We start from the raw sequence: 25,582 nt of genomic DNA, 5'->3' as shown, positions 1-25,582 counted from the left end.
GTGTTCTTTTTTAAGTCCAAAGGTGTCAGGGAAACCTTTTGTCACTATAGAATATGACTTAAAGTCCAGTCGGATGACCATGGACCCAAGTACCTAAGGAGGCTGAGAACGAATTTCCTAGCCCTTAGTGAGCCCACTAACAGCATCACTGACTGGCTATGGCTGCCAGCACCTGTCTTTCACTTTTCCCTGCAGGCCCTATTTCTGACCCCTTCCCCTCTCGCTCACCAGGGTCACTATCTTGGCCTAGACACCATCGTCTTTCTCATTGATAGACTATCCAAACTTTTGATTCCTTTCTATCCTTTGTTTTATCTTCACAGTAGGCACAGATGGATTGTCCCCATGTCTGTCCTGGCCCTGAGAGCCACCTTCCATACTTGCCCAGAAGTATCAGAGGCAAAGCTGGCAAGTGGCTCTCACCCACTCTCCTGAGAGACTTCAGTGGTTTCAATTGCTTCTAAAATAAAGGCCCCCCCCCCCGCCCCGAAATGAGGCTTTGCATGATCTGGCTCCAAAGTCTTTGGCTGGCTGCCCATCAGAAACCGCCCAGAGAGCAGTGATAAAATGCAATTTCCAGTTCCCACTGGCAGGAGTGACATCAGCCCCTTGGGAGGGTATGGCCATTCACAGGTGGTTTTTCAGGTCCCCCAGGAGTGCTGGGCACAAACTGCCTCCTTTCTCAAACTCATCAGCTTCTGTTGATATTCAGCCCTTGGCCACCTTTGTGTGTGGTCACTGGACTTTAGTTCCTCTGACTCGCTTTGGTGGTCCTGTGGATTGAACCCAGCGCTCAATGCTAGACAAGAGCTCGGTCACTGAACTACATCCTGGCCCTCCTCCTCCTCCTCCTCCTCCTCCTCCTTCTTCCTTTTTTTTTTTTTTTTTCTTTTTCTTTTTTGGTTTTTCGAGATAGGGTTTCTCTGTACAGCCCTGGCTGTCTTGGAACTCACTTTGTAGACCAGGCTGGCCTTGAACTCAGAAAATCTGCCTGCCTCTGCCTCCCGAGTGCTAGGATTAAAGGCGTGCACCACCACACCCGGCTCGTTCTTCTTTTTAGAAGTTTGACACTGGATCTGAATTGCCCAGGCTGGCTTTGAACTGACAGCCTCCAGATCTGAGATTATGGGCTCTTCTTAGGATATCCTGTGTCCTGTGGTATCCTGGAATTCAGCTGGAAAGCAGACTGACCTCACATTCTAATGCAGTGGGAAGACTGGTCATCTTTGTCTCCAACTCTGGAGCAGTGAGATTACAGGCATTTATCACCCTACCTGGGCTATGCGAAGTAGACAGGTCCCTGCAGGATCCAACTCTTGGTTTGTTTGTTTGTTTGTTTTTTGTAGTTGTTTTGTTTTTTAAAAAGATTTATTTATTTATTTATTTATTATATTTAAGTACACCGTATCTGTCTTCTGACACTCCAGAAGAGGGAGTCAGATCTCATTACATATGGTTGTGAGCCACCATGTAGTTGCTGGGATTTGAACTCAGGACCTTCAGAAGAAGTGAGTGCTCTTAACCGCTGAGCCATCTCTCCAGCCCCTTTTGTTTTGAGACAGGGTTTCACTGTGTGGTGCTGGCTATCCTGGAACTCACTCTGTAGACTAGGCTAGCCTTGAGCTCAAGGATCCATCTATCTGCCTTCTGAGTGCTGGGATTAAAGGCGTGCACCACCAGCAGGCTCCAGCTTGTAACCCCCTTACCATTGCTTTTACAGTGGCTAGCTTTCCTTCCTTTCCCCTGCTGTGAGCAGTGGGTGCTCCCTCCTTTCAGAGGAGCACATTCCTTAGGGCACACTCCCTTCCTGGTCACTTTCAGTGGCATTGTGTTGAGTGGCTAGGGATGGCAGGCACAGGGACCTTGCTTCTGTGTCTGCAGAATTCATGGTTGCATCCCCCCTGCCGGCACAGGTACACAGGCCTTCTTGGGCCCCTGGGGAGGAGTCTCAGAAGGGAGGGCATGGGAGATAGCAGAGATGACAGCCAGGATCAGGGCTGTTGCCACCCCCCACCCCATACACACACTTCGCTCTGCTGGGGTCACAGCAAACCATGTGACACCTGTTTATATCCTAGAGACACAAGGTCACTCTTCCAAGCCAGGGCCTAAAGGGGCTTAATCACAGGCACAGACGGGTAGAGTCCAAGTACCTGAAGCCACTTAGAGATGATCTCTATAGTAAACAAGAAATATTCAAAAACAAAGGTGGCATGTCATATTTACTCTTGGGTGTTCCTAAAATGCCACTAGACAGCATGACAGAGGGATACACCTGTAACTCCTCACTTGGGGGGTGAAAGCAGAAATCAGGGGATTTCTGAGGTATATAGCCAGTTCAAGGGCAGCCCGGGCTATGTGAGATTCTGCTGGGGAGAAGAAGAAGAAGAAAGGAACACGTGTAAACTTAACCTGTTTTAAAGGGAAATCTGAACAGTAAGTGATGCAAGGGGACGTTGACACTCATGGTGTCTACCCTGGAGCCATCACTGGCTGAGGACCTGTCTTCCCAGCTGCTGAAAGCATGGAATGACATCTATCCTCTGGAAACTGTGCTGTTACCCCTGTCCCAGGTCTGCGCTTGTGGACACAGGAGTAAGGCCCAGGCACTGAGTCTCAGGGTTGGGCAACACTAGTGCTGCTCACCTTCTGGAACCTCCTGCAGGCTTGGCACAGGTGGGTCTTCAGCAAGCCCAGCTTGCTTCCCTTGCCTCCTGTCACTTTTCACCAGAGGAGTCTTAAAGACTGCTCCCATGGCACCCAGTCTTTGCTGCCACTCAGGGACTGACACGTGCACTTCAGCTTGCCTCCAGTCCCTCGGCCTGCTGAGGAGTCCAGGTCCACTTAGCTTAGCAGGTGCTTACCTGCCCCAGGATACTTAGAGACAGAGTTGGTTGAAGATAAAGGAGGTGAAAACGGGCCAGAGAAAGAGCTTGCCTTCCTTGACAGTGTTCATGGTAGGTGTGCACCAATGGGGTCTTGGTATTAGAAACATAAAACAAGCCAATCTGGGTGATCCAGACTTGCAATTCCAGCTGTTTGGGGTTCGAGGCCAGTCTGGGCTGTAGAGAAAATTCCTGGTCAGCCTGAATAATGTAGTGAGACAGCAAGAATAAAGCTGTAGATGCATGGGGGCATTGGGCAAGGACCCGCCTGGCATGGGAGGGCCTGGAATTCTATCCACCACAGTGAAAAAACAAAACAAAACTCCCAGAAGACAGCATTCTTTCCTGAGTCTCAAAAGAACACTGTGTCTGGGAGGCTCAGCTTCTTTTTACATATAGTATATAAAAGTATAAACTCTTTATAAAGTGTATACATATTCTAAATGCAACCTCAATTCGTAATATAGAGCAACTGGTCCTTAAAATATTATTCCTTGAGGACCAGGGATTGCCCAATGGGTCAAGACAGCTGCTGAGCCAGCCTGGCAACCCAAGTTCAATTACTGAACTCCACATAAAGGAGGCAGGAGAGCGCAGACCCCATCCAGTTGACCTCTGACCTCTACATATGTGCCGTGTGGCGCTCGCACACCCATACACAGTAATCAATGTAATAAAAATTCTTAAGGGCGGTCAGTGGACAACCTTCAGGAGGCAGAGTTCTCCTTTGTCCTGCAGATCTTAGGGATAAACTCAGTCTTCAGCCCACTGCCGTCGCTGCCTGCAGATTCCCTCATTTATTGGAGATCAGCCTTTTGAGCTACTTGGGCCTTCAGCTGATCAGACAAGACCTATCCACGTCTGGAAAGGCTCTCTGGTTGCTCCAAAGCCGATGGGTTCAAATGTGGACCTTATCGCAATTACCTTCTCAGCAATACCCAGACAAACTTAACACACTCCAGAAAACCATAGCACACTCCCACTGGACCTGATAGCTCTGGTCTGAAATTCTCCTATTCAGGAGGCTGAAGCGGGAGAAACACTAGTTTTGCTCAAGACTAGCTTCAGTAGCTGAGTAAGACCCTATCTCAGAATTTATTTTTTACACTGTAGGTCAGGGAACCTGGAGGTATGGTTCAGTGGTAGGGTGTTTGCCCAGCATGCAGGCAGTTCAGTCCTCAGTACCACAAAGAACAGCAGAAATGGAGTTCCCACTGGCTGCTTCTTACTTATGTCTGTGTGGATGTGGCCAGGCACTGGCTTGACAAAGCACATGTGTAAAGGTCAGAGAACAGCTTGTAAGAGTCAGTTTTCCTTCTCCTGTGTGGGTTCTGAGGATTGAACTAGAATGGTCAGGCGTGGAGCAAGTGTCTTTACCCGCCTAGCCATTTTACCGCTCCCTCCCCAACACTTTAATGGGACCAGGCACGTAGCATTAAGTAAAGCAAAATCTTTCTTCAATTCCCCTTCGACCCTTCAAGAGGAAATCTTGGCTTGGCGCTAACACATTTGAAAACTTCCCATCCACACTTGGCATCTTGTTTAAGCAGAGAACTAGCTGGCCTGGCACTTGGACCTTCTTCAGCAGTGAGGGATTTGTCTGGATGCCCATAGGTGGCCTTGCTTCTATGTGACTCCCAGCGCGCTTTTGAGGGCTTTCCTTAGTGAGCAGATGCTTCCTCTTATAAAGCTGCAGGCTTCAGAAGTGAGCAAATGTCTGACTGCTCATTGCACAGTACTTGGACATTAGGGACAAGATGTCCTGTGGGCAGATGTCCATGTGGGCCCGCTAGGGTGATTCCTAAACATCCCTGTTGTCCCCATGACAGCTGCCTGTTCCCCGTCCTCCTAAAGATGGCCCAGATGGTTTACTCTCCTGGTGACTGCCCTGCAAGGGTACTGGGCAAATAAAGTTGGCAGTGGGGGAAAGCCGGGAGATGGGAGAGGGGATTCCAAGGAGTTTATGCAAAACACAGCTATAGGTCCAAAGAGAATGACAGCAGTGGCCCAGGGAACATAAGCTCTGGTTGCCCTGAATGATGCTTTCCAGTGGAATTGGTTACATGAGCTCTTTGTAGTCACAGAACAACAGGAGGTCACCAATCAAGGCATTTTTTCCAGATACACTGGTGAGGGTGGCAGATAGGTACCAGAGGTGAGCTCTGCAAGAGGTCTCACTGTCTGCTGACATCCTCGGATCCTGTGGTTGGTGGCTGCCACTCTGGCAAGCTTGAATGTTCCAAGAGGATTCACCTGACAGTCACAAGATGTCCAGTCTAACACCCATGAATTGCTGTCAGGAGGACTAAAGACAGAGCAAGGTAATCTAGACTCACCACATTCCAGCTCTCTACAATCAAGGTGCTCTCTCAGTCAGCCTCGTGGATCTTTACCATGGGTGTGGCTTTGTTTGTGGTACTTCTGCTCTCAAGGGTCTACTTCCTGACTGGTGATGACCGCAGGCCCATAGCATAGCCAGGAGCCAGCTCTGATAAGATCACTTTTATCTAACTATCTCCCAGTAGTCCCAGAGGTGGGTATATCCATGTCACCCGCACTGTTTTTGAATGAGGAAACCAAGGCACAACAGTTATACAATAGACCCATTCAGTCTACCCGGCTCCAGTCTGTGGCTGTCTATTATTATTATTATTATTATTATTATTATTATTATTATTAATTATTTACTATACAAGTCTTTGGTAAACCTCTGCTGGTGTCAATCTTGCTGTATAGCCAAGAATGGCATCGAATTCTTGATCCCCCTGCCTCAACTTTCCAAGTATCGGGTTCTTGGGCATGTACCACTATGTATGTCCAGTCTTATGTGGTGTTGAGGATCAAACACAGATCTTTGTGCATGCTAGGCAAGTGCTGTACCACCTTAGCCACATCCCCAGCCCAGCCTGTGTCTGAACCTCCTTTTGCAGGAGTTACTTCCTGCCACTGGACTGATTCATGGCTCCTTCCTCTATTGACTTACTAGTTAATCAGATGGATAGCTGGTTTCCTAAATGAGCTGCCTGCAAAACCCATCTATAGAAGTGACAGCTCTTGTCCCTTATGAAAGAGGAAGTGGCCATTAAAAGGAATTCATATGGGATTACTTCCAAGTCACTAATAGTAAGTGCTCTAGAATGAAAAGAACATTGCTAATGGGTGCATGTACTGGGAGCACCCTGAATCTGGGGCTCACCCACCCCTAGGAACCCCTTCCAAGCCAGCCCCCACCACACACACACAAATACCTGTAAGCACCCTCTGTGGGATGCCTGCTGGGTTTATTGAACAGTGTTAATTACAGGAAGCCCCTTGGGTGCCAGGGGTGAGCACTGTCATTGTCTGGGGCAGGAAGCAGTCACTGGTAGAATAACAGTAATTATTCAACAAGTATTGTGTGTGAGGTCATCTGGCTGTGATACTTGTCATCCTGGATTGTTGAGGGTAGTTTTCTATGATAGAGGAGGGCTGACCTCCACACTCAAGGGTTTAGAGTAACTGTGCTCCCTGCTAGAACCTCCACAAGTATTAAGCATTAAGTAAACTTAACAAGTATTTGCGAGCAGCCTTGCCACTGGGGGAGATGTGAAGTGGTTTCTGTCCTTGAGGAACTCTGACTGGAATAAAGCAGTGTTGTCTCTGAGTATCCATCAGCTCTTGCTGTATAAAAATCTTCCCAGAGGGTAACAACTTCAACAGAAAACTCGGCTTTTTTGGTTTATGATTTCCCAGGTGGGCACTCTGGGCTGTGTTCAGTTGGGCTCTGGGAAGGAGAGAAAAGTTAGGGTTTGAGCCTCTGTGTACAGCTAGGGTAGGGATGTCTTTTCTAGAATAGCCTGTCTTTGAACCATGTGGCCTATTATACTTCAGCTAGCCAGTCTGACCTTGTCCAGGCCCTCAGGACAGAGGACAAGGAGTGGGGACATATGCACCTCTTAAAGCTGTGGGTCAGAAGCTGGGCAGCTTTCTTTCTGCCACTTTTTGTAGATAAACAAGTAGCCAGATCAGCTGGGGTTCCGTGGTGGGACGGATCCTGCACGGCTGGCTGTTACTTTTACATTCCTGACCGAAACAGCTGAAGGGGAGAAAGGTCTGTTTGACTTATGATGTCAGAGGGATTTCAACCTATGGCGATGGGGAGGGCGTGGCAATAGGAGTGTGTGGCCCGGGTTCCTTGGTCTTAGTGGACTGGGAGGCAGGCAGTATGAAGGAACTCAGGAAGGTCAGGCTCTCATCTTCAAAGACTCACCCCTCCTTACCTCCTTCCAGCCAGGCCCACCTCCCGGATCCCACAGTGTGGGACCTAGTGAGTAAACGTGCTTGCCACCAAACCTGACAACCTGAGTCTGAGTCTCAGACTTTACACACACTCGTTCCCAAAATTGTCCTTCCACCTACACACACACAGACACAGATACACACACACACACACACACACACACACACACACACACACACACAGACACATAGACACAGATACACACAGACACACACAGACACACACACAGACACACACACACATGCTCATGCTCTAATTTGCTGAAACTATTAACCTTTTCCTTCATGTACATGAGGGACTCTGGGACTCTGGTCTCTCTCTCTCTCTCTCTCTCTCAATTATAATCAAATTATAATATTTTTCTGTTTCCTTTTCTCCCTCTAAACCCTTCCGTATGCCTCTCCTTGCTCTCCTTCAAATCCATGGCTTCTTTTTTCACTAATTGTTATTGCATGCATGCATATATATATATATATATATATATATATATTTACTCCTAATCAGCCCATGTGATTTTACTGTTATATGTTTTCAGGGCTGGCCATTCTTATAGGGTTGTCCAGTCATGTCGGCCTTTCACAATGGCCAGTGGTAGGGACAGTCATTGCCCTCTGTTAGGCTTCCTGGAATTGGGGTTATTCCCCTTTAAATGTTTGGCTGAGTTAACCAGTGAGTCAATCTGGGCCTGGGGCTTTTTCCCCATGGCTGCCCCACAGCTCTTCAGGTCTGTTAAGCTTCTGCCAGCCGGAGGTTCAGCTCCTGTTGGGCACATGCTCCCCTTGCATAGGTTCATCTCAGCATCTCTGGTGCGAACCTTGGAGACCAAGCTTGGGTGTTATTTATTTCACCCAGGGCCTACCATACCACTATGTGCACTGGCAAGCCACATCTGTTTGTTTATGTACTCTTGGACTTCCTGGGGCTAGAACCTCCTAGATGCACAGAACTCACAGTATTCAGGTATTCACATGTCACCGAGTACCTGGTATACAGCAGGTGCCCAATCAGTGTTCATTTCATGAACAATGGCTCCTTTGGGAGAGTCTGGTATACTTGGGCAATGCACATTGGCTGTCCTTATTGCTGATGCTATGGTTACTCTGCCACTGGGATGGGAGACCTACAGGGGTGCAGACAAGCCATTCAGTCTCTGAGGCTTCTGCACTGGGGCTCTGCCAAATTCCAGTGTCCCGCCTGTGGCCATTTCCGGACAGAGCCAAATACTGGCCTTTAGCTAAGAGCCCCAGAGTGAAGCCTGAGCGTGAAGCTAGACTGTCCAGGGTCTGTGGGCTTCCACTGTCCCTAAGGCATCCCAGAAGCCTCGACATTCCCTCTGGCTGGTGTCCAGACACCAGCCCAGGAGGCTGCATTGTGCTCTGTTTTCCTGAAAACAGAGGCCAGAGCCACTCTCGGCTGGCATGCTAAGGGAGTGCAAGAGGCCCGGGCTCTAGGCGCCTGGGGTGGAGGCACAAGCTCAGGGTGGGTACCAGATTTCCTCAGTTGTTGGGCCCAGCGTTTCTCTGGCTCACCCTTCCCAGTGCTAGGCCAGTACCCGTGGGGCAAGACTATGGGTGGAGGGGGTTGGACTTGCCCAGATCTCACCAGCTAACTTAGGTCTGCCTTAGAAGGTTCCACAACTCCAGCCTGCTCTTGTGTCTATCTGTCTATCTTCTGGTAATGGTCCTAGCCCAGGCCTTGGTGTCAGTTATAGGGAGGTGTGGTAGAAAGGAACAGGAGGGACAGATCAGCCATCCAAACAGTAGATCCTCCCTAGACACTTGGTTTCTCTGCACAGATGTGGCCTGTGCCAAAGCCACTTCCTCTTGGCGAAAGTTGAGGTCCTGGGCTCCTGCCTTGGGGATTATATGAAGGAAGGACAGGAGGGGACCCTGGGCTGCCTGTAGACCAGTCCTGAGTCCTCCCCATCAACAGCACCTTGCTAACAGTACCCCACAATTCTTGGCAAGGTGAGAGTGACGTCTGGAGAATGGTGTCATTGGAGGGCCAGTGAGCCCTTCTGTGCTTTCCTTGGTATCTGAATCTGTAAAGGAGCAGGAGAGAGAAGGACAGAGAAACACAGAAAAGGACCAAGGGTTGGGTCTTGCTCTGAAGCCTTCAGAAGCCTCAGTTTGTCATCTGTGAAATGGGGCTAATGAGCCCTTGCTCAGCTAGCTTCATGAAGCTTGATTCCAAGACAGGCTGTGTAAACACAGCTCCACCCTTCATCACAGGGAGTCTGGTTTCATGTGGGATGGATCCTCTGGGGACCCAACTCCTGAAATCTGTTCTAGTTCCTGCAGGTCGTGCAGTTCTAGCCGCCCACAGTGGGATTTGCTGGTCGTCCCTGAAGTGTGTGGATGGCTCAGCCTGGGGCAGCAGCCACCGCTGAGGCTGCACATGGGAAGAGTCTGGGGAGGACAGAGCCAGGAGAGGGACAGAGTGGAAATGCCCTCTGCGAGGGGTGCACTTATATCTAGGCTTCTGCAACCAAGGCCTGGGTTTTTTTTTTTTTTTTTTTTTTTAATGTAGGAAGAACATACAAAGAAGTATGGAAAATGAAGGAACAGAGACAAAGAGAGATGGGCTGGCATTCTTGGAGAAAAAAGAAGGCAAAATGATGACCAGACAGGGATGACAGTTAGCTGCACAGAGACACTTAGGTGGTAGGAGAGGGGCAGGGGTGTTGTGTGAAAGAGGAGGAACCTTGAGTGCAGCAGAAATGAGCCAAAGCTACTTCAGCCCAGTGGAGGGAGAGAACCCCTCCTGAAAGTTGCCCCTGATCAGCACAGTGTGCCCCAGCACACTAAATCAACAAAGAAGTTAACAGGCTGTCAAGATGGCTTAGCAAGTAAAGGTGACTGACTGCCTCTGGTCCTGTCTACCTGCCTTGGGAGTTCTGGAAAGAGAGAGAACCGGCTCCCATAGTTAGCCTCTGATTGCCACAAGCTCGCTGTGACGGGCCCGTGCCCAGGGTCACATGTAAAATAAACAAATGTAGTAGGCATTTTAAAAGGAAGTTAATAAGGGGCCGAGGAGAGAGCTCAGTGGTGAAGTGCTTGCCTTGCAAGCCAGAGGACCAGAGTTCAGATCCCCAGAATTCATATGAAAACCAGTCAGGAGCTGTAATCATGGTGCTAAACACCTCCCACCTCTCCCCCTTTCCCATCCCTTTCCCTCTCCTCCCCTCTCTGTCACTCTCCTCCCCTCTCTCCCTTTCCCTCCTCTACCCACTTCCTTCTTCCACCCCCTCCCCTCCTATCCCTTCCCTCTCTTGTTTCCTCTCTCATGTCTTTCTTCTTCCCTTTTCCTTTTTTTGGGACAGGCCTTCCTGTAACCCGAGCTGGCCTCAGACTCACTATCGATGCCACCAAAGCTGGTTTTGAGTTCCCAGTCCTCCCACAACTACCTCAGCACAAAGCTTAACATAGTCATTTTCTCCAATTAATTGTTTTAAAACCTGAATGGGTTTGTTTGAAAGGATGCTGTGTATCACTACTATAAATGGTATTATGAGAAAGAAAGAATATTTAAAAAAAACCGAACAACTAAAAGATGTTATTAAATTCTAGATACCAGCATTGTGGGGTAGGGTGGGGAGGCGGCAATGGAGACAAGGTTGACAGTCAGCTATGCCTTTTTCCACGGGGTATTCAGAAAGGCTAGAATGTGCTCTTCTACACTACGTGAGGAATTAGTGTTAGCTAATGCCACGCTGGTGTACATCCAAAATCAGGCAGTCAGGATGACCCACTGAGTAAAAGTACTGACTGCCAAGCTTGATGACGCACGCTGAGCCCACAGCTGAAGACAAGAACCAAATCCCAAGAGTTGACCTCTGACTTCTACATTGCATGGTACATGTGCCCTCCCACAAATACACACCAAAATAATGAAGAAATCAGGTTTTGTCTAAATACCATACTCTTGAAAAGTGGCTAAAGCTTCCATCCGTTTTTAGGAGTTTTCAGTTTTGTACGTGTGCATGTTTGTTTTGTGTTATGTTCTCTGAAGACCACCATTACAGTCTTGGAGTTCTGTCCTGGTGACCCGGCCTTTGGGCAGATGGCAGATGGCAGTGCCGTGGCATTCAGCCTGGCTAGGGAGCTTTTATTGGAAGGTCAGGAGTGCAGTTATTTGGAGTCAGTGTGTGGTGGCACTGGGCGTAATGCAGCCTCCACAAAGGGGAATTTGTCCCTTAGTGGAGAATTGGAGGAATCTCTGAGCCGGCCACTTCAAGAATGGCTGCCCGGACCTCCCTGAATGTCTTCTGTGGCTTTACATCTCTTGGGTTGTGTGATGATTTCTGGGCTCAGAGACTAGCCGGTGTGAGCCCACAAGCCTCAATCAGTTCCAGAGGGAATACTGGAGGGGCAGGCAGCATGTCAGTGAGAGAGAGCTGGCAGAGGGGGTAGTGCCTGTGTCCAGGGCATATCCATCAGAGAAGCCGGCAGGACAGTTGGTGCCACTCAAGCTTTTGAGGTGAGCATTTCATGAAGGCTGGGTCCTCACACTATCTGAGGACGTCTCCATGACCGAGCTATAATGTAGGGGTACAAATCTGAGTAGAGAAGCCAGGCCCAAAAGATCACAAACTATGCCATTCTGTTGTCAAGTGTCCATGTAGACCAATCCAGAGACTTAGGGTTGGGTGGGTGAGAAACGATGGCATAGTGGGTACCCGTTTCATGTTAGAGCAGTAGGTTGCTCTAGAATTGGGGAGCGGTAATGGAGATACAGCGTTTGAACATAAAGCCACAAGGGGCAAGTTTTATTTTATTCATATTTTACCACAATAAAGAATCTTTCCCTGAAAATATTATGCATGTAGTAACAAGTCTTTCCCTGTGTGTGTTACACATGTCTGTGTGTGGACCCCCTCACTGGTCCTTGTGTACTCGTGTATGGCCAGAGCTCAGTATTAGTTGTCTTCTCCCATCAATCTCCACCTTGTTTTCCAAGACAGGATTTCCCGTGAACCTGGAGTTCACCATTTTGGCTAGACTGGCTAGCCGACCCTCAGGCTCTGACCATCACCTCCCCATTTCGTGGGGTGGGGGTGGGAGTTAACAGGTACACTGTGTCCTATCCACTTTTCATGGGGACCTAGACTCAGGCCATCCTGCTGGTGCAGCCCCCTGCCTACAGATGGTTCTGTGACTGTTTCCTTTTATTATCTCTGGTTTTCTTTCTGTCTCTTTCTCTATCTCTGTGTGTATCTTTTTATCTCTCAACCTCTGTCTCTGTCTTTCTGTGACACACACACACATACACACACACATACAAACACACATATACACACACATACACACACATAGACACACATATACACACACATACACACACATACACATGTGCACACATACACACACACATACACACACATATACACACATACACACACATACAAACACACATATACACACACATACACACATACACACACATACAAACACACATATACACACATACACACATACATACACACATACACACACATACACACACATATACACACACATACACACACATATACACACACATACACACACATACACACATACATACACACACACATATACACACACATACACACATACATACACATACATACACACACATACACACATACATACACACACATACACACACATACACACACATATACACACACACACACACACACACAAACATACACACACACACACACACACACACACACATACACACAAACACAGAGTTCTGAGCTCAGCTCCAGGATCTGGCACATCTAGGCCAGCCCTCTGCCAACGAGCTAGACCTCCATCCCCAGAGTGCTTTGTGATTACAAAAGAAAAGTAAGTGACTTCAACAGACCATAACCAGCTGACCAGCTCCCTACCAAGTGAGGGACAGATGGACACTCTGTGTCTGCTGGTGGGATGCGCTGATGCCACATTTCTTAGGTAGCATTCCTGCTAAGAAAACAGCCTGCACTGAATCACGGGTGCGATAAGTCTTAGCTGGGAACTTGGTGAGATCTCGAATCACCAGGGAGACAGATCTCCGGCCATGTCTGTGGGATTGTCTTCTCTAGGTTACTTGAGGTGGGAAGACATCCACTTTGGGTGGCACCATTCCTTGGTCCTTCAATGCACAAGAAGAAGAGCTGACCACAGGCATCCATTCCTTTTTGCTTCTTTGCTCACACATGGAGTGGCCTGTCTTTCCTGAGTGTGGTATATAGGACTTTGGCTTCATTTCGAAGTTGCTTCCTGTTCTGTATGATTCAGATTGTCCTATCAGAGTTTAAAAACAATTACCCAGAAATCTCAGGGGCTGAATATCCAGTTTTGTCAATCATAATCTCAATCCAAGGTATGAGGTTTCAGTGTCACCTTGCTATACTGGCCCACCCAAAATGCCCATCCTAAGGGATTCTGGGAAGTGTAGTCTTCCTGTGAGATCAGAGAGGAAAGTGAAATAAAACCTATCTACCATGCATTGTATGAATATTTCAGGAGCCAACATTGTTCAAATGTATATGTAAACTGAACTCTGTGGCACAGCACTTGGGAGGCAGAGGCAGGTGGATCTCTGTGAATTCCAGGCTAGCCTGGTCTACAGTGAATCCTAGGCCAGCCAGGACTACATACTGAGACCCTGTCTCAAAGAACAAAAAGCAAAAGCACCAAAAAAATGTATGTATGTGCACGTATGGTTTGTGATATGTGTGTATGCATGCCACTGTACAGACGTGGCAGTCAGAGGACAACTTTGTGGAGGTCAGTTCTCTCCCTTCACTTGGAAGTAGGGTCTAGGGGTTGAACTCAGGTCACTAGGTTTCCATTGTTGGTGTGACAAGTACTTGTAGATCCATGTGTTTGGGCTCTGTTGCTTTTGAGACAGGGCCTCGTGTAACTCAGGCTGGCCTCTTGGACTCACCATGTCACTAAGGATTTGCAATTATAACCCCTCCTCCACTTCCCAAATACTGGGATTAGAGGCAGGTGCCCCATGCTTATGCAGTGGCGGGACATCAAATCCTGGGCCTCCTGCATGCAAAGCAAGAAATCTACAGGTCTCAGCTCTGAAGTAGAGAGAGATTTGAATTGACCTTCACTGCCTCTGCTCCACTTAGATCCGGCACTGCAGAGCCCTCCAGACTTTGCTATGGTGAAGGCTCCAAGCAGGAAGATGGGAAGAGCTGTCATACATTTTCTGAGATCCTGTTAAAAGTCATTGATTCGAGTTTTGTCTTGTTGACAGGTTTGGATTTGTCTCTCGCCATCTTTGTCTCCTCATCTCTCTTTGGACTTCCTGCTGCCCCCTTGGCCTTCACTGCCCTGTGAACATGTTGGTGATTCTTGCCTTCATCATTGTCTTCCACATCGTGTCCACGGCACTCCTGTTCATTTCTACCATTGACAATGTAAGTTCCTGTTCCTGTCAGCCACTGAGGAGTCCCTAGGTTGGGGTGGAGTACAGGGAGCAAGCGACTGTGATCTGGGGTGTCCTTTCTCTGGAACATCTCATCCCAGGCATCCTGAGCTCAGGTCTGGATGAGGTCCTGGAAGCCCCCAAGGATGAGCACAGCTGTCCTGCAGTTCTCAGTTTCCACACCATTGTCATGTGGAGTTAGAAAACTCTTCTGTTTCTCTATTGAATATTTTTATTTTATTCTTTAAATTTATTTACTTTATCTTATGTTTATGAATATTTTCCCTGTGTGCTTTTGCGTATACCAACTGTGGTCCGAAAAGGATCTTGATGCTCTGGAACTGGAATCACAAATGGTTGTGAGCACCATATGGGCTCTGGAAATTGAACTTGGGTCCTTTACAAGTGCTCTTGGCTGAACCATCTCTGAACCATCTCTCCAGCTCCTATTTTACTTTTTAAATTAGAATACAAAATAAGTTCTCCAAAGCTTTGCCTGAGCTAATATCTAAAATACATTAAAAACTGCAAAACTTTTAAACACATACACAGACATACACACTCATATGTACACATACACACAGACACATATACTCACACACAAGGGTGAATTCAGCTCTCATGTGGTTCTTAGCCTACACACACACACACACACACACACAGAGAGAGAGAGAGAGAGAGAGAGAGTTAATAAATGGATCAATAAATCCACCAGGGTAATGAAAATTAAATCTCCTGTGAGATTTCACCTCACCCTTATCAGAATGACTCTATCAGGAACGCAAATGACAACATTCTCTTCGGTGGTGTAGCCACTTGTGAGTTGCCTGATTCCAGTGAACAACCCCACCCACACTCATGCAGACATGTCCAATTAAACTCAGTGGGTCACACAACTATCAGAAAGACCTGAGAGTACAAAGGAATTTGTTGGAAAGAAGAGGGGATGCTGTGGGGAAGGAAGAGGAGGGCTGAGAGGGAGGAGAGGGCATCCGTGTGTATATGAAGTACTCAAAGAAGTTAAAGAAAACAAACAAGATCTCCCAAGACTTTGAGGTGCGAGAGCGTGGGAGGAGAGGATGCTAGGACGTGAGTGAGGTAGATGCAAGGGGAGGTCGTGGTGTAGGGATGGTCAAGCGCAGGTCAGGAGGAGGAAAGAGAAGAGCAGGAGAAGCAATCCGCACAGACTTACTTTGACAGTGCCGGAGTGAAACCTAATACTGTATGTCTTTTTGTTTTTTAAAATATATACTTTTTAAAAAAGGATTTATTTTTTATTTATGAGTACATCGTAGCTGTCTTCAGACACGCCAGAAGAGGGCATCGGATCCCATTACAGATGGTTGTGAGCCACCATGTGGTTGTTGGGACTTGAACTCAGGACCTTTGGAAGAGCAGTCAGTGCTCTTAACCACTGAGCCATCTCTCCAACCCCATACTGTATGTCTTGATTATTTTCTAAATAAGGTAAAACTAGAACTGCCACAAGTTCAGCTATACTACACATCAACGAGGGAGCACTCCCAAAGGTGCTGTATCCTACCACAGAGATGCTCACACAGGCATGCTTACTGCTGTTGTATTCACAATGGCTAACGGGGTGGTAATTCATGTGAAGGCCATCTGGTGCCCTGCAGATGGTCTAACAACATCCCTGGCCTTCCTCACTGGGCATCAGTCTTGCTTGAATGCAGAGTTGAAGGAATATTTTCTCCAGATGTTGACAGCTACCCTACAGGGAGTAAAATCAGTCTGCATGACCTACCTAGGTCATCTCTTCCTGGTCTCCTGCATCTTCTTACTAGCCAGACCCCTGTGTTAGGAGCTTACTCATGGACTCCCAGTAGATCTCATGAGTGGAACTTTCTAAACTCTCCACAGGCCCCTAACATATAACTTGTTCCCCCAGAGTCCAGCTGGCAGCTGTATTATAATAGCAAGAGAATATTTGATTCCCTCTTGGCCTCGGGCAGGAAGTGATGCTTCTAACAGAGATCTGGTCCTGACCCAAAGGCTGAGCTTCATCTCATCATTTCAAACTGCAGAGACTGTTAAAGGGAAGAAAACTGCTCAGAAGGCACAAGTCAGTTGGGGATCTCTAGGAGTGTGTGTGTGTATATGTGTGTGTATGTGTATGTGTTGTATGTGTGTATGTGTTTAAACATACACCACACACACACACACACACACACACACACACACACACACACACTGCCTTCCTTCAGCTTACTCCCATGCAGGATACCAGTTCACTGGGTAGATAACTCTGCCCATATTCAGAGCAGGCCTTATTTTCTTCTGTTACCCTTTCATATCAGCCCTCTTTGGAAACATCCTCATAGACACTTAGAAGTGTGTTCAGACTCCCCTAGACATCTCCTTGTCTAACCAAGTGGATGGCCGTGGTCATATATCCCAGGAGTTAACGTGCACTGTGCATATGGCACCCAGGGCTGCCCACATATCTACCCAGTGTAATCGTAACAGCAGCAACATTAATCACTCCATCTGTCAGTCTGATGACCCCCTTGGCAGTATTCAGCCTCCTTGTGTGCATCATCCTGGGTTGTCTGGGAGGTAGGGACTTGCATCTGATGGTTCCCAGAGAAGGAATTGAACCCCCAGTTGGTCCTGGCCCTTGCTACACTGTAGTAGGAGGTAGAGCCAGGACTCGAACCATCCCAGGAACTCTGGTTCTCAACTCTGCCAAGGGATTTGAACACGGTTTGCCTGTTGGAGAGTCTTGCTAAGCTGCTGAGTGGCCCAGGCTGTGGTCACACAGATACCTTGGCTTGAAGTATTTGGAGCTGCCAAGGAAAGGTACTGAATTTTGTTCTAGAATTGTCGTTTTTGTTTGTTTCCTGCATCGAGTCCTTTGAGATTCCGGCAAGGTCCCGAGCTTAGTGAAAGGACTGGACAGGCCTTGGGGCAGGAATATGCTCCCACACCCAGGCGTTTCTGTTAGCTTGACACTGAGAGGACAGGTGGAAGTGTGGCAGCTGTGAGACAGCCTGTGAGACAGGACATCTTGATACCGTGCTGCCCCGTGGACACCTGTAGGCTCAGTGGGTGTGCAGGAGGCGCCCGGCCTTTAAGGCAGGGACAGGAGAGGGCTGCTGCGAGGGAAAGCTAAGGCAGCGAGAATATCCACTGGTCGCGCAGGACGCTCCGCTTTTAGTTTTCATTTTAATTCTTTATTGTTTGAATACTTTAACATTTAAGCATTTATTTATATTTTTTTATTCCTGTGGGGGTGGGGCACTTCCTTTCTCTCCCTCTGCCCTTCTTTCCCCTTCCTCCCTCTGCCCTTCCTTCCCCCCTCTCTCTGCCCTTCCTTCCCCTCCCTCCCTCTGCCCTTCCTTCCCCTCCCTCCCTCTGCCCTTCCTTCTCCTCCCCTCCCTCTGCCCTTCCTTCCCCTCCCTCCCTCTGCCCTTCTTTCCCTCTCCCCTTCTCCAGCTGGGCCTTTCTCCTTTCACAGTTAGCACCCTGCCTCTGCTCATCACGTGAATTCAGTTATGTTCTATTTCCCACCTCTTCCGGGTTCTGATCCGGTCCTAATCCCATGGCCTATAACCACACACAGATACACACACGCATACACAGCTCTGAATCCAGTTCTTCATGTAAGAGAAACTCGAGTGTTTGTCTCCCTGAGCCTCGCTCGTGTGCTCACCTATTTTCCTCCAAATGTTATGATTTTATTTTTTTTCTTCTGTGTACATGTGCCATGTTTTCTTATCCACCCATCAGATCTCCTGGTCCCTTGATGTCACCCTTTCTTCTCCACATTCCCCGTGCCATTCTGGTAGAACTGGCCTCCACTGACCCTCAGGATATTTCTCCCATGGGTCATGAGAACATGAGCCACCTCAGATCCCTCTGAAGACCTGGCATCCCATGGGACTTAGCAGAGACTCAGAACCGACCTGAGGCCTCTTGACTCACAAGTGTGCATTTGAACCAAGTCCTCAGGAGACTCACTTGTGGTCTGCCCTTGAGAAGCAGTGAGTCCTGAGGGCCCACATTGACTCCTTGGCCCAGCAGGACTCAGGATCTGCGCGTCCCTAACCAGCGGCTTCCATTCCCTTCACAGGCCTGGTGGGTAGGCGACAGCTTCTCTGCTGACCTCTGGAGAGTGTGCACCAACAGCACAAACTGTACCGAGATCAATGAGCTGACCGGCCCTGAAGCGTTTGAAGGTGAGTGTGGGTGGCTGGGGCATCACCATTCCCATATCCCCTCCCTCCTGAGACTTGGCAGACCCAGCCAGGTCAGGTCCATCTCAGCAGACCCAGGCCTATCTGCTTGCTCTCTGTCCCTGTATGTAATGCTGACTGAGCCCCAGAAACAGTCAGCAGTGGTGATAAACTGGACCCATCAAGACAGCTTGCTGAGTCCAGAAGCAGTGTTTTTGGGCCTCTGCTCTTGGTGTTCCATGCCTCCCTGTGGGAATTCCTGTATTACAGCTCTTTAAATCAGGAATCCGTGAACTACCAGCTAAATGCAGCCCAAGACCTGCTTTGGTGTGGCCCATGAACTAAGAATGCTTTTAACATTTTAAAAGAGTTGTAAAAAGAACAAAATCCTCAAAACAAAAAAAGGGGGAGAAGAAATAATAATAATAATAATGTGACCAGAAGCTTAAAGTAATTTATTGCCTGGCTCTTTCCTGTAAAAGAAAAAAAACAAAAACAAAAACAAAAACAAAAAAAACCTTGTGCCAGCTCCAACTTCTTCCACATGTAAATTTATTTCCTGAGTAAATGTACCTGCAGCATCAGTGGTAAACTGGTGTCACAAGCCGTGAAAACAGGAGGAAAGGCTAAATTAAAAGCCAAAGACCCTCAGTGAAGTCTAACCCAACTGACTCCCTCTGTCTCTGTTTGTCAGAGGCCATGACACACACGTGGACATCAGAGAGAACTGTGGGGGTTAGTTCTCCATGGCTCCAACTCAGGTTGTCCAGCATGGTTGTGGACGGTGGAGAAGCCTTAGCTAGTGAGATCTCTCTGGCCCATCCTCTCCTTACTGATTTTTTTGTGCTAAACAAAACCAAAATTTAAGCAACTCAAATGCAGTTGTAGCCCATGTAGCTGTGCAGGGAGTAGTTCTGAAACCCTGCAAGGATTCCCCAAGGCTGTGGAAGGGTGCACACCACCTCTGCACCGTAGTTTCTAGATGACTTACAACACCGAATACAATCTCTGCATGTTGTTTCATTGTGTGACCCGGTATGGTGCATGGCAGATTCAGATTTTGATTTCTGGAACTTTCTGGGTTCTCCCTTCAACTGACACACCTCAGAAATAGTTGTTGAGCCCAAGACTACAGGCACTGCTGCTATGGGGCCTGGCTGTCTTAGCAGGTATTATGAGGTGGTAGCCCTGCAAGCGAGCCCATTCCTGAGGCCTCCAGGAACCCTGAGACCACAGCAAGGTCACAGCCCTCCCCTGACTGACTTCCTGCTTTTGGTGGCCTGGCTGGGTTTCACCCACACGGACATCACGGCCACCAGCAGCACACTCAGCAGCTCATCGCCAAGGAACCTAGTCTAAAAGCACCGAGTCATTTCTTCTCACAAAACCAGTTTCTACAGTTGCTTCGTCACAGGATATGAATCACCTGGGGTACTTGCTAAAAATATATTATCTTGGCACCAACCCCAGAGGAATGGAGGCTGAGTGAGGAATCTGCATTTTAAATAAGCCTTCCTAGGTGGCTCCTTGGAAAATTTAATTACTAATGTTCAAAGCCACGGGGTCACAACGTTGGCTCACTTTGAAATTCCCTAGGAGACTTTAGAAGTGTTCTCCGTGCCTGGTGTTCCAGTTCATTTTGTCTCAGGAAAGTCTGGTAATATTTTTTAGAATATAGCCATCATTTACAAACATGGAAATGCATACTTCTTAAGGGCTCCTTGGTGCAATGAGTTTTGACAATTCTTTATAATCCTAGCAAACTACCACTGAAAGCAAAGCAGAGGACTTTCCTAACACCCCACAAGGTCCTTTGGCCCATTCCCCTCAACTCCTAGCCAGAGAGCCCCACCCCCCCAGCTTATTTACCCCTGATCCTGGACTTTGAGGAGTGATGTGTTCTGTTGGAGAGTACGTTTGTTTGCCATAAGGAAACAGGAAGCAGGACCAGGTGTTTTCTGTGGGGCCCAGATGTGCAGCTTAATGTGAGCGATACGATCCATTGCTGTTAACGCCTTACCCAGCCCTTATAATCAAAGCTCCCTCCAGCCATCAGGCAAACTAAAAAGGTTGAGACCTGGCTGTTGCTCTTTTCCCAAGCCAAATAGGTAGGAGCTGCAATCCAGAGCAGGGAGAGTCTTGGTTCTGGCTTCATCTTCTGTTTAAGTTGGTATTTGATCAACTGCCTAGCTGGAGGAGAAGAGCGAGGTAGCCTGGCACACTGCCAGGGTGGCCAGGTATGTTCAGTCTGTGGCCCACGGAGCACAGTGACTAGGAATGGGGCCCAACACAATGCTGTGGACTCACTTAAGACATGAGCTTACCCTGGTGTCAGATCTCAGTGTGAAGTTTATAGATGACAACCCTGTGTCACAGTGCCCAGTAGTTGGATGGACATGCTTGGCTGCAGACAGTCCTATAACCCTCTGTGTGAAGCCTTCATCTTCTGCCCACAGGTTATTCTGTGATGCAGGCGGTGCAGGCCACCATGATCCTCTCCACCATCCTCTCCTGCATCTCCTTCCTCATCTTTCTGCTCCAGCTCTTCCGCCTCAAGCAGGGAGAGAGGTTCGTCCTGACGTCCATCATCCAGCTCATGTCCTGTAAGTGAACCTGGAAGCCGCGTGTACTGCCTGTACACACATGAGACAGCCTGTGCTGCCTACACACACACACACACACACACACACACACACACACACACACACAGCCAGGAAGTGACTCTTTAGAGCATACATTATTCGAAAGGGGACAGTCTGCCAGAGCAAAGCCTGCCCTCCTTCTTTTCTTGGGCTCCTCTAGTGGAGGGCAAACAATAAATCAATTCCAAGTTCAGGCATGGCCTTCTGGCCAGGTGGCTCTCATCTCTGAGATCCATCTTTCCTCCTCCTCATCTCTTGCACACACTAAGGCCATGAAGTCTTGAGTTCCTTCTCCTTCACCACTTTGGACGGCATGTAGATTTATGGTTAACTCAGAACAGACAGACCATTAGCAGGTGACACACAGACTCCTTCCGGCAAAGTGAAGCTCTTCTCCTATAGCTTGTGCTGCACTTCTGCATTGTATCCCACCAAAATCACTGAAGGAGGGAAGTTGGGGAACACCCAGAAAGGAGAAGCTGGCACACACTCCATATGGAGGAGTTTGGATTTAGGGGGAAAGGGAAGGTGTCTGCAAAGCTTGAAGCCTGAGCTTGGGTACCATGTGTTGTCTGGGTGTGGAGTGGAAGGAACAGTTTGGCAGGCAAAAGTGCTGGGATGAAGAAGCAGAGCTGTGAGGGCCGGAATGAGGAGGGCAGACTGAACGGGCTCTCATAAGCCACGGAAAGGACTTGAGGTCTGTATCCTAAGCTGGTGGGAAGCCATTAACAAGTGTTAGGCCAGGTCCAGATTCTAGTGTGGCCTGCAATATTTCTGAACCCTGTCTTTGTTCCTGACAGGTCTGTGTGTCATGATCGGAGCTTCCATCTATACAGACCGGCGCCAAGACCTTCACCAACAGAACAGAAAACTCTATTACCTACTGCAAGAAGGCAGCTACGGCTACTCTTTCATCCTGGCCTGGGTGGCCTTTGCCTTCACTTTCATCAGCGGCCTCATGTACATGATCCTGAGGAAGCGTAAATAAGTGTCAGAAGTCTGACCACCCTCCCACAGGGTGGCATCCATGGTCACATAACCATTTTGTATATAATCATTTTTTGTGTTTTTTCTAGCAAACATATTGTTTCCTTTAAAAGCTTTTATGAAGAAGAAGAAGGAGAAGGAGAAGGAGAAGGAGAAGGAGAAGGAGAAGGAGAAGGAGAAGGAGAAGGAGAAGGAGAAGAAGAAGAAGAAGAAGAAGAAGAAGAAGAAGAAGAAGAAGAAGAAGAAGAAGAAAGAATAGAGACAGAGAAGGAGTTTCTGCATTCTTGGGATCACAAACCAGACCATGAAAGCTGGCATTCAGAATGCCTGCCTACCAAAAGTCTCAGCAAGGCCCAGCAAGCTCCACAGGATGCTTTTCAAGGGTGGCTCTGTGGTGTGGGTACGGCCAAAGGTGGGGAAAGCCAGTCTTTGGGAGCAGACTCTTTGTAGGAGTCTGCCCTTCCCTCTTCCCCTGCCCACTCCACTCTGACAGCCACAGGTGGAATGATGAGGGCCCAAATGTGGGACATCTATGCTCAGATATTAAACCTAAGCTCACGTAAGAAGTGGGCAAAGACTGGCCCTGGTTTGTCTGTAAGAGACCCAGAGTTTCCCAACCCCCCTGCCATGAGCTAGGTCATCACACTAATTTGTTGATGTTTGCTCCTGTTTGCCTTAAGGATAGTGACCCTTGCCTGACGCAGATGTCATGTTTAGGCATTAAGTGTCCATAGGTCATTCCGTAGGGCATCTAGTACACGTCGGTTCACAAATCTACTTCCAAGACCCTCAGAATCCTTCATTAAAGGGCTGGGCCTGGGTGTCTGAATTTCTGATGAGCTCCCTGCAATATGGTTAAATGCACTATAACTGGAGGTCAGAGCCTTAGAACCGGGGGGAGCAGAGCCACCTTGTAAATGTTATCAGGCTAATCACAATGAGATGGCCCCACTGCTAGCTACGTCTCAGCCTCCATCAGCTCTTGCTGCCTCTTCCACAGCTGCTTACATCTGGGACACTTGTGCCCCATTCCCAGGCCATACAAGCCTGGAAGGTGGGCTGGACAGCCTCCTCCCTGACCTACATGGGAAGGTCTCTCCTTTTCTTCCCGCCCTTTTTTCTAATGTGGATGCTTCCATTAATCCTCTGTTTCTGGAGCCTTGGAAGATCTGTCTTCCATTCATTCATCCACCCATCCATCATTCAACATGAATGGGTCATGTCACGTGTTGGGTGCAAGGGATACTCTTTCAAAACAATCCCTCACGAGACTCACAGTCTAGTGAAGAGCACACGCCAGAAACCAATTAGAGAAGCTACCAACCACGATGGAACATCAGGGATTCAAAACCTCGGGGTGAGAGGGAGCCTACTTTCTCTGTGTTCTTCTAAGAGCCCTGATGGCTCTCGATTGCTCTGAACAGAGGTCCACTTGGTCCAGTGCTATCATGGGTAGTGCCCACGAGGTTTCCCCAGAGAATACTACTGTAGAGCATTCTATACTCCCCACAGGGAGACAGGAAAGGATTCCCAGAGCCATGGCTCTTAAGATGGTCCTCGAAGGAAAATCCAGTCATTTCCAAGTGGGCCCTGAACCCTGAGGCTATGGGGAGGTCTTCAGAAGTCCTGGAAGAGTGACAACACCCGAGTCCCAGGAGCTCTGTGATGGCAACCTTCTCCCTTGAACACCCTTTTCCATTTTTGAGCATCGAGTTGGAGAGGTGATTCTGGGACAGGGTGTGTATATTTGTGTTGTTTAAACACATTCACATGTAAGCTGCCTGAGGGGAGGGGATGTTTGCCTCTAGCTCAGTCCCAGTGGAGCTGGGGGGATGATGAGTCTGAGTGGCTTTAGGGCCATCATTGACACCACCTCAGTACAAACGGACTCCCCTCCCTTCCTCCCTCTCTTCTATCCTCCTTTCCTTCCTTCCCTTAGCAGGGCTGCCAAGGTGATATGGGACAGCGACAGGGCAAACGATCACCTGTTGCCTTAATGAACTTTCCACAGCTCACTGCTGGCTAGGTCGTAGAGTTTCTCCTTGTCTTGTGAGGCCCAAGGAAGGAGGCCAATCTAAAGTGTCCTCCATACCTTCCCCTTGGGGGCTTTTCTGTAATACTTGTTTAAAAATTGTTCTGATGATCATGATGGAAACAGACAGACCACCTTAGAACCAGAGGCCTGAAAGCCTGACCTGACCAGCACAGATTCCCACTTCAGAACCCCAGGGCTATGGAAGTGCCCTTGTCCAACGCTATGGGAATAGTCCTGTGGGTTGTCTCTGCTTGCCACTGTGGCCAGCATTCCAGTGCCTACAGCCACCTGTGCCTACAGCCACCTGTGCCATGAGAAGTGCCTCTCCTGCTCTATGCCCTGCATTTGGGATGCTAAGAAGAGGTGAGGGTGTGAGCGAGAACAGATCCACCCTTCTCCTAGGTAGGATCAGCTCTCAATTGGTGCTTATCACTAGTTATCAAAGAACAGCAGAGACAGCTGCGTTATCCAAGAAGCAAGTATTAGGACCAAAACCTGTTACTGTATTTAAAGGAACTTTAGTTTGCGTATCTTACATTTTTATAAAGTACTGTAATTCAGGGGGTGGGGTATGCAACAGAGACAGACTAACCCATGTTTGTCATTTGCATTAAAATTATTTTGGGTCTCTGTTTAAAGAATTTGGATAATTGTATGGTGTTTGTTTGTGGTCCGGGATGCAGGGGAAGCAAGATTCTTCTTGCCCCTTCCTACCCTCTGCTAATGCCCGTGGGCCTGGTATACCTGAGAAATGGGCTGACATTCTAGAATGTTCCCTATAAACTAAAGCTGGATGTGGACCTACTATGCCCAAAGACAGACTCACTACACACAACCACTCCCTCCGCAGGAGCTTCATCAGTAAACCCACCCAGGTGGGGTTACTGGTGGCTGGCACTTTTTGGTGCCTACTTTGTGGGTTCTTTCTTTCACCCTTCTCTAGCCCTTTTCCTCCACCCCTTCAGCCCCTTAAGGAGAGGAAAGGGTGATGGTATCACTAGACTACTTCCTGATGATTAAGAGCATCAAATTCTTTTCAGGGAGCTTAATCTTCCCTGTAAGAATATTTTCTTTTTCTTCTTTGCTTACCAGTGACCAACAGCAACCAACAACCCTCACTGCCTCTCAGGGCCATAGCATTT

The 25,582-nt window shown here is 48.3% G+C and overlaps 1 protein-coding gene across 1 annotated transcript in view; it reads left to right on the top strand.

The window, feature by feature from the left end:
• The window catches only part of Emp2 (epithelial membrane protein 2), a 32,220-nt gene extending 7,135 nt beyond the window's left edge, over nt 1–25,085 (top strand). The window contains exons 2-5 of the mRNA NM_007929.2: nt 14,410–14,572; nt 18,674–18,779; nt 21,233–21,379; nt 22,219–25,085. Of these exons, the coding sequence (NP_031955.2) occupies nt 14,495–14,572; nt 18,674–18,779; nt 21,233–21,379; nt 22,219–22,406 (519 nt within the window). The 5' untranslated portion in view covers nt 14,410–14,494 and the 3' untranslated portion in view covers nt 22,407–25,085. The remainder of the gene's footprint in view (nt 1–14,409; nt 14,573–18,673; nt 18,780–21,232; nt 21,380–22,218) is intronic.
• Nucleotides 25,086–25,582: the final 497 nt, after the last annotated feature.

This window comes from Mus musculus, chromosome 16 (assembly GCF_000001635.26).
Source record: "Mus musculus strain C57BL/6J chromosome 16, GRCm38.p6 C57BL/6J".
NCBI classification, from domain to species: Eukaryota; Metazoa; Chordata; class Mammalia; order Rodentia; family Muridae; genus Mus; species Mus musculus.
This window is presented reverse-complemented; position numbering and strand designations above follow the sequence as displayed.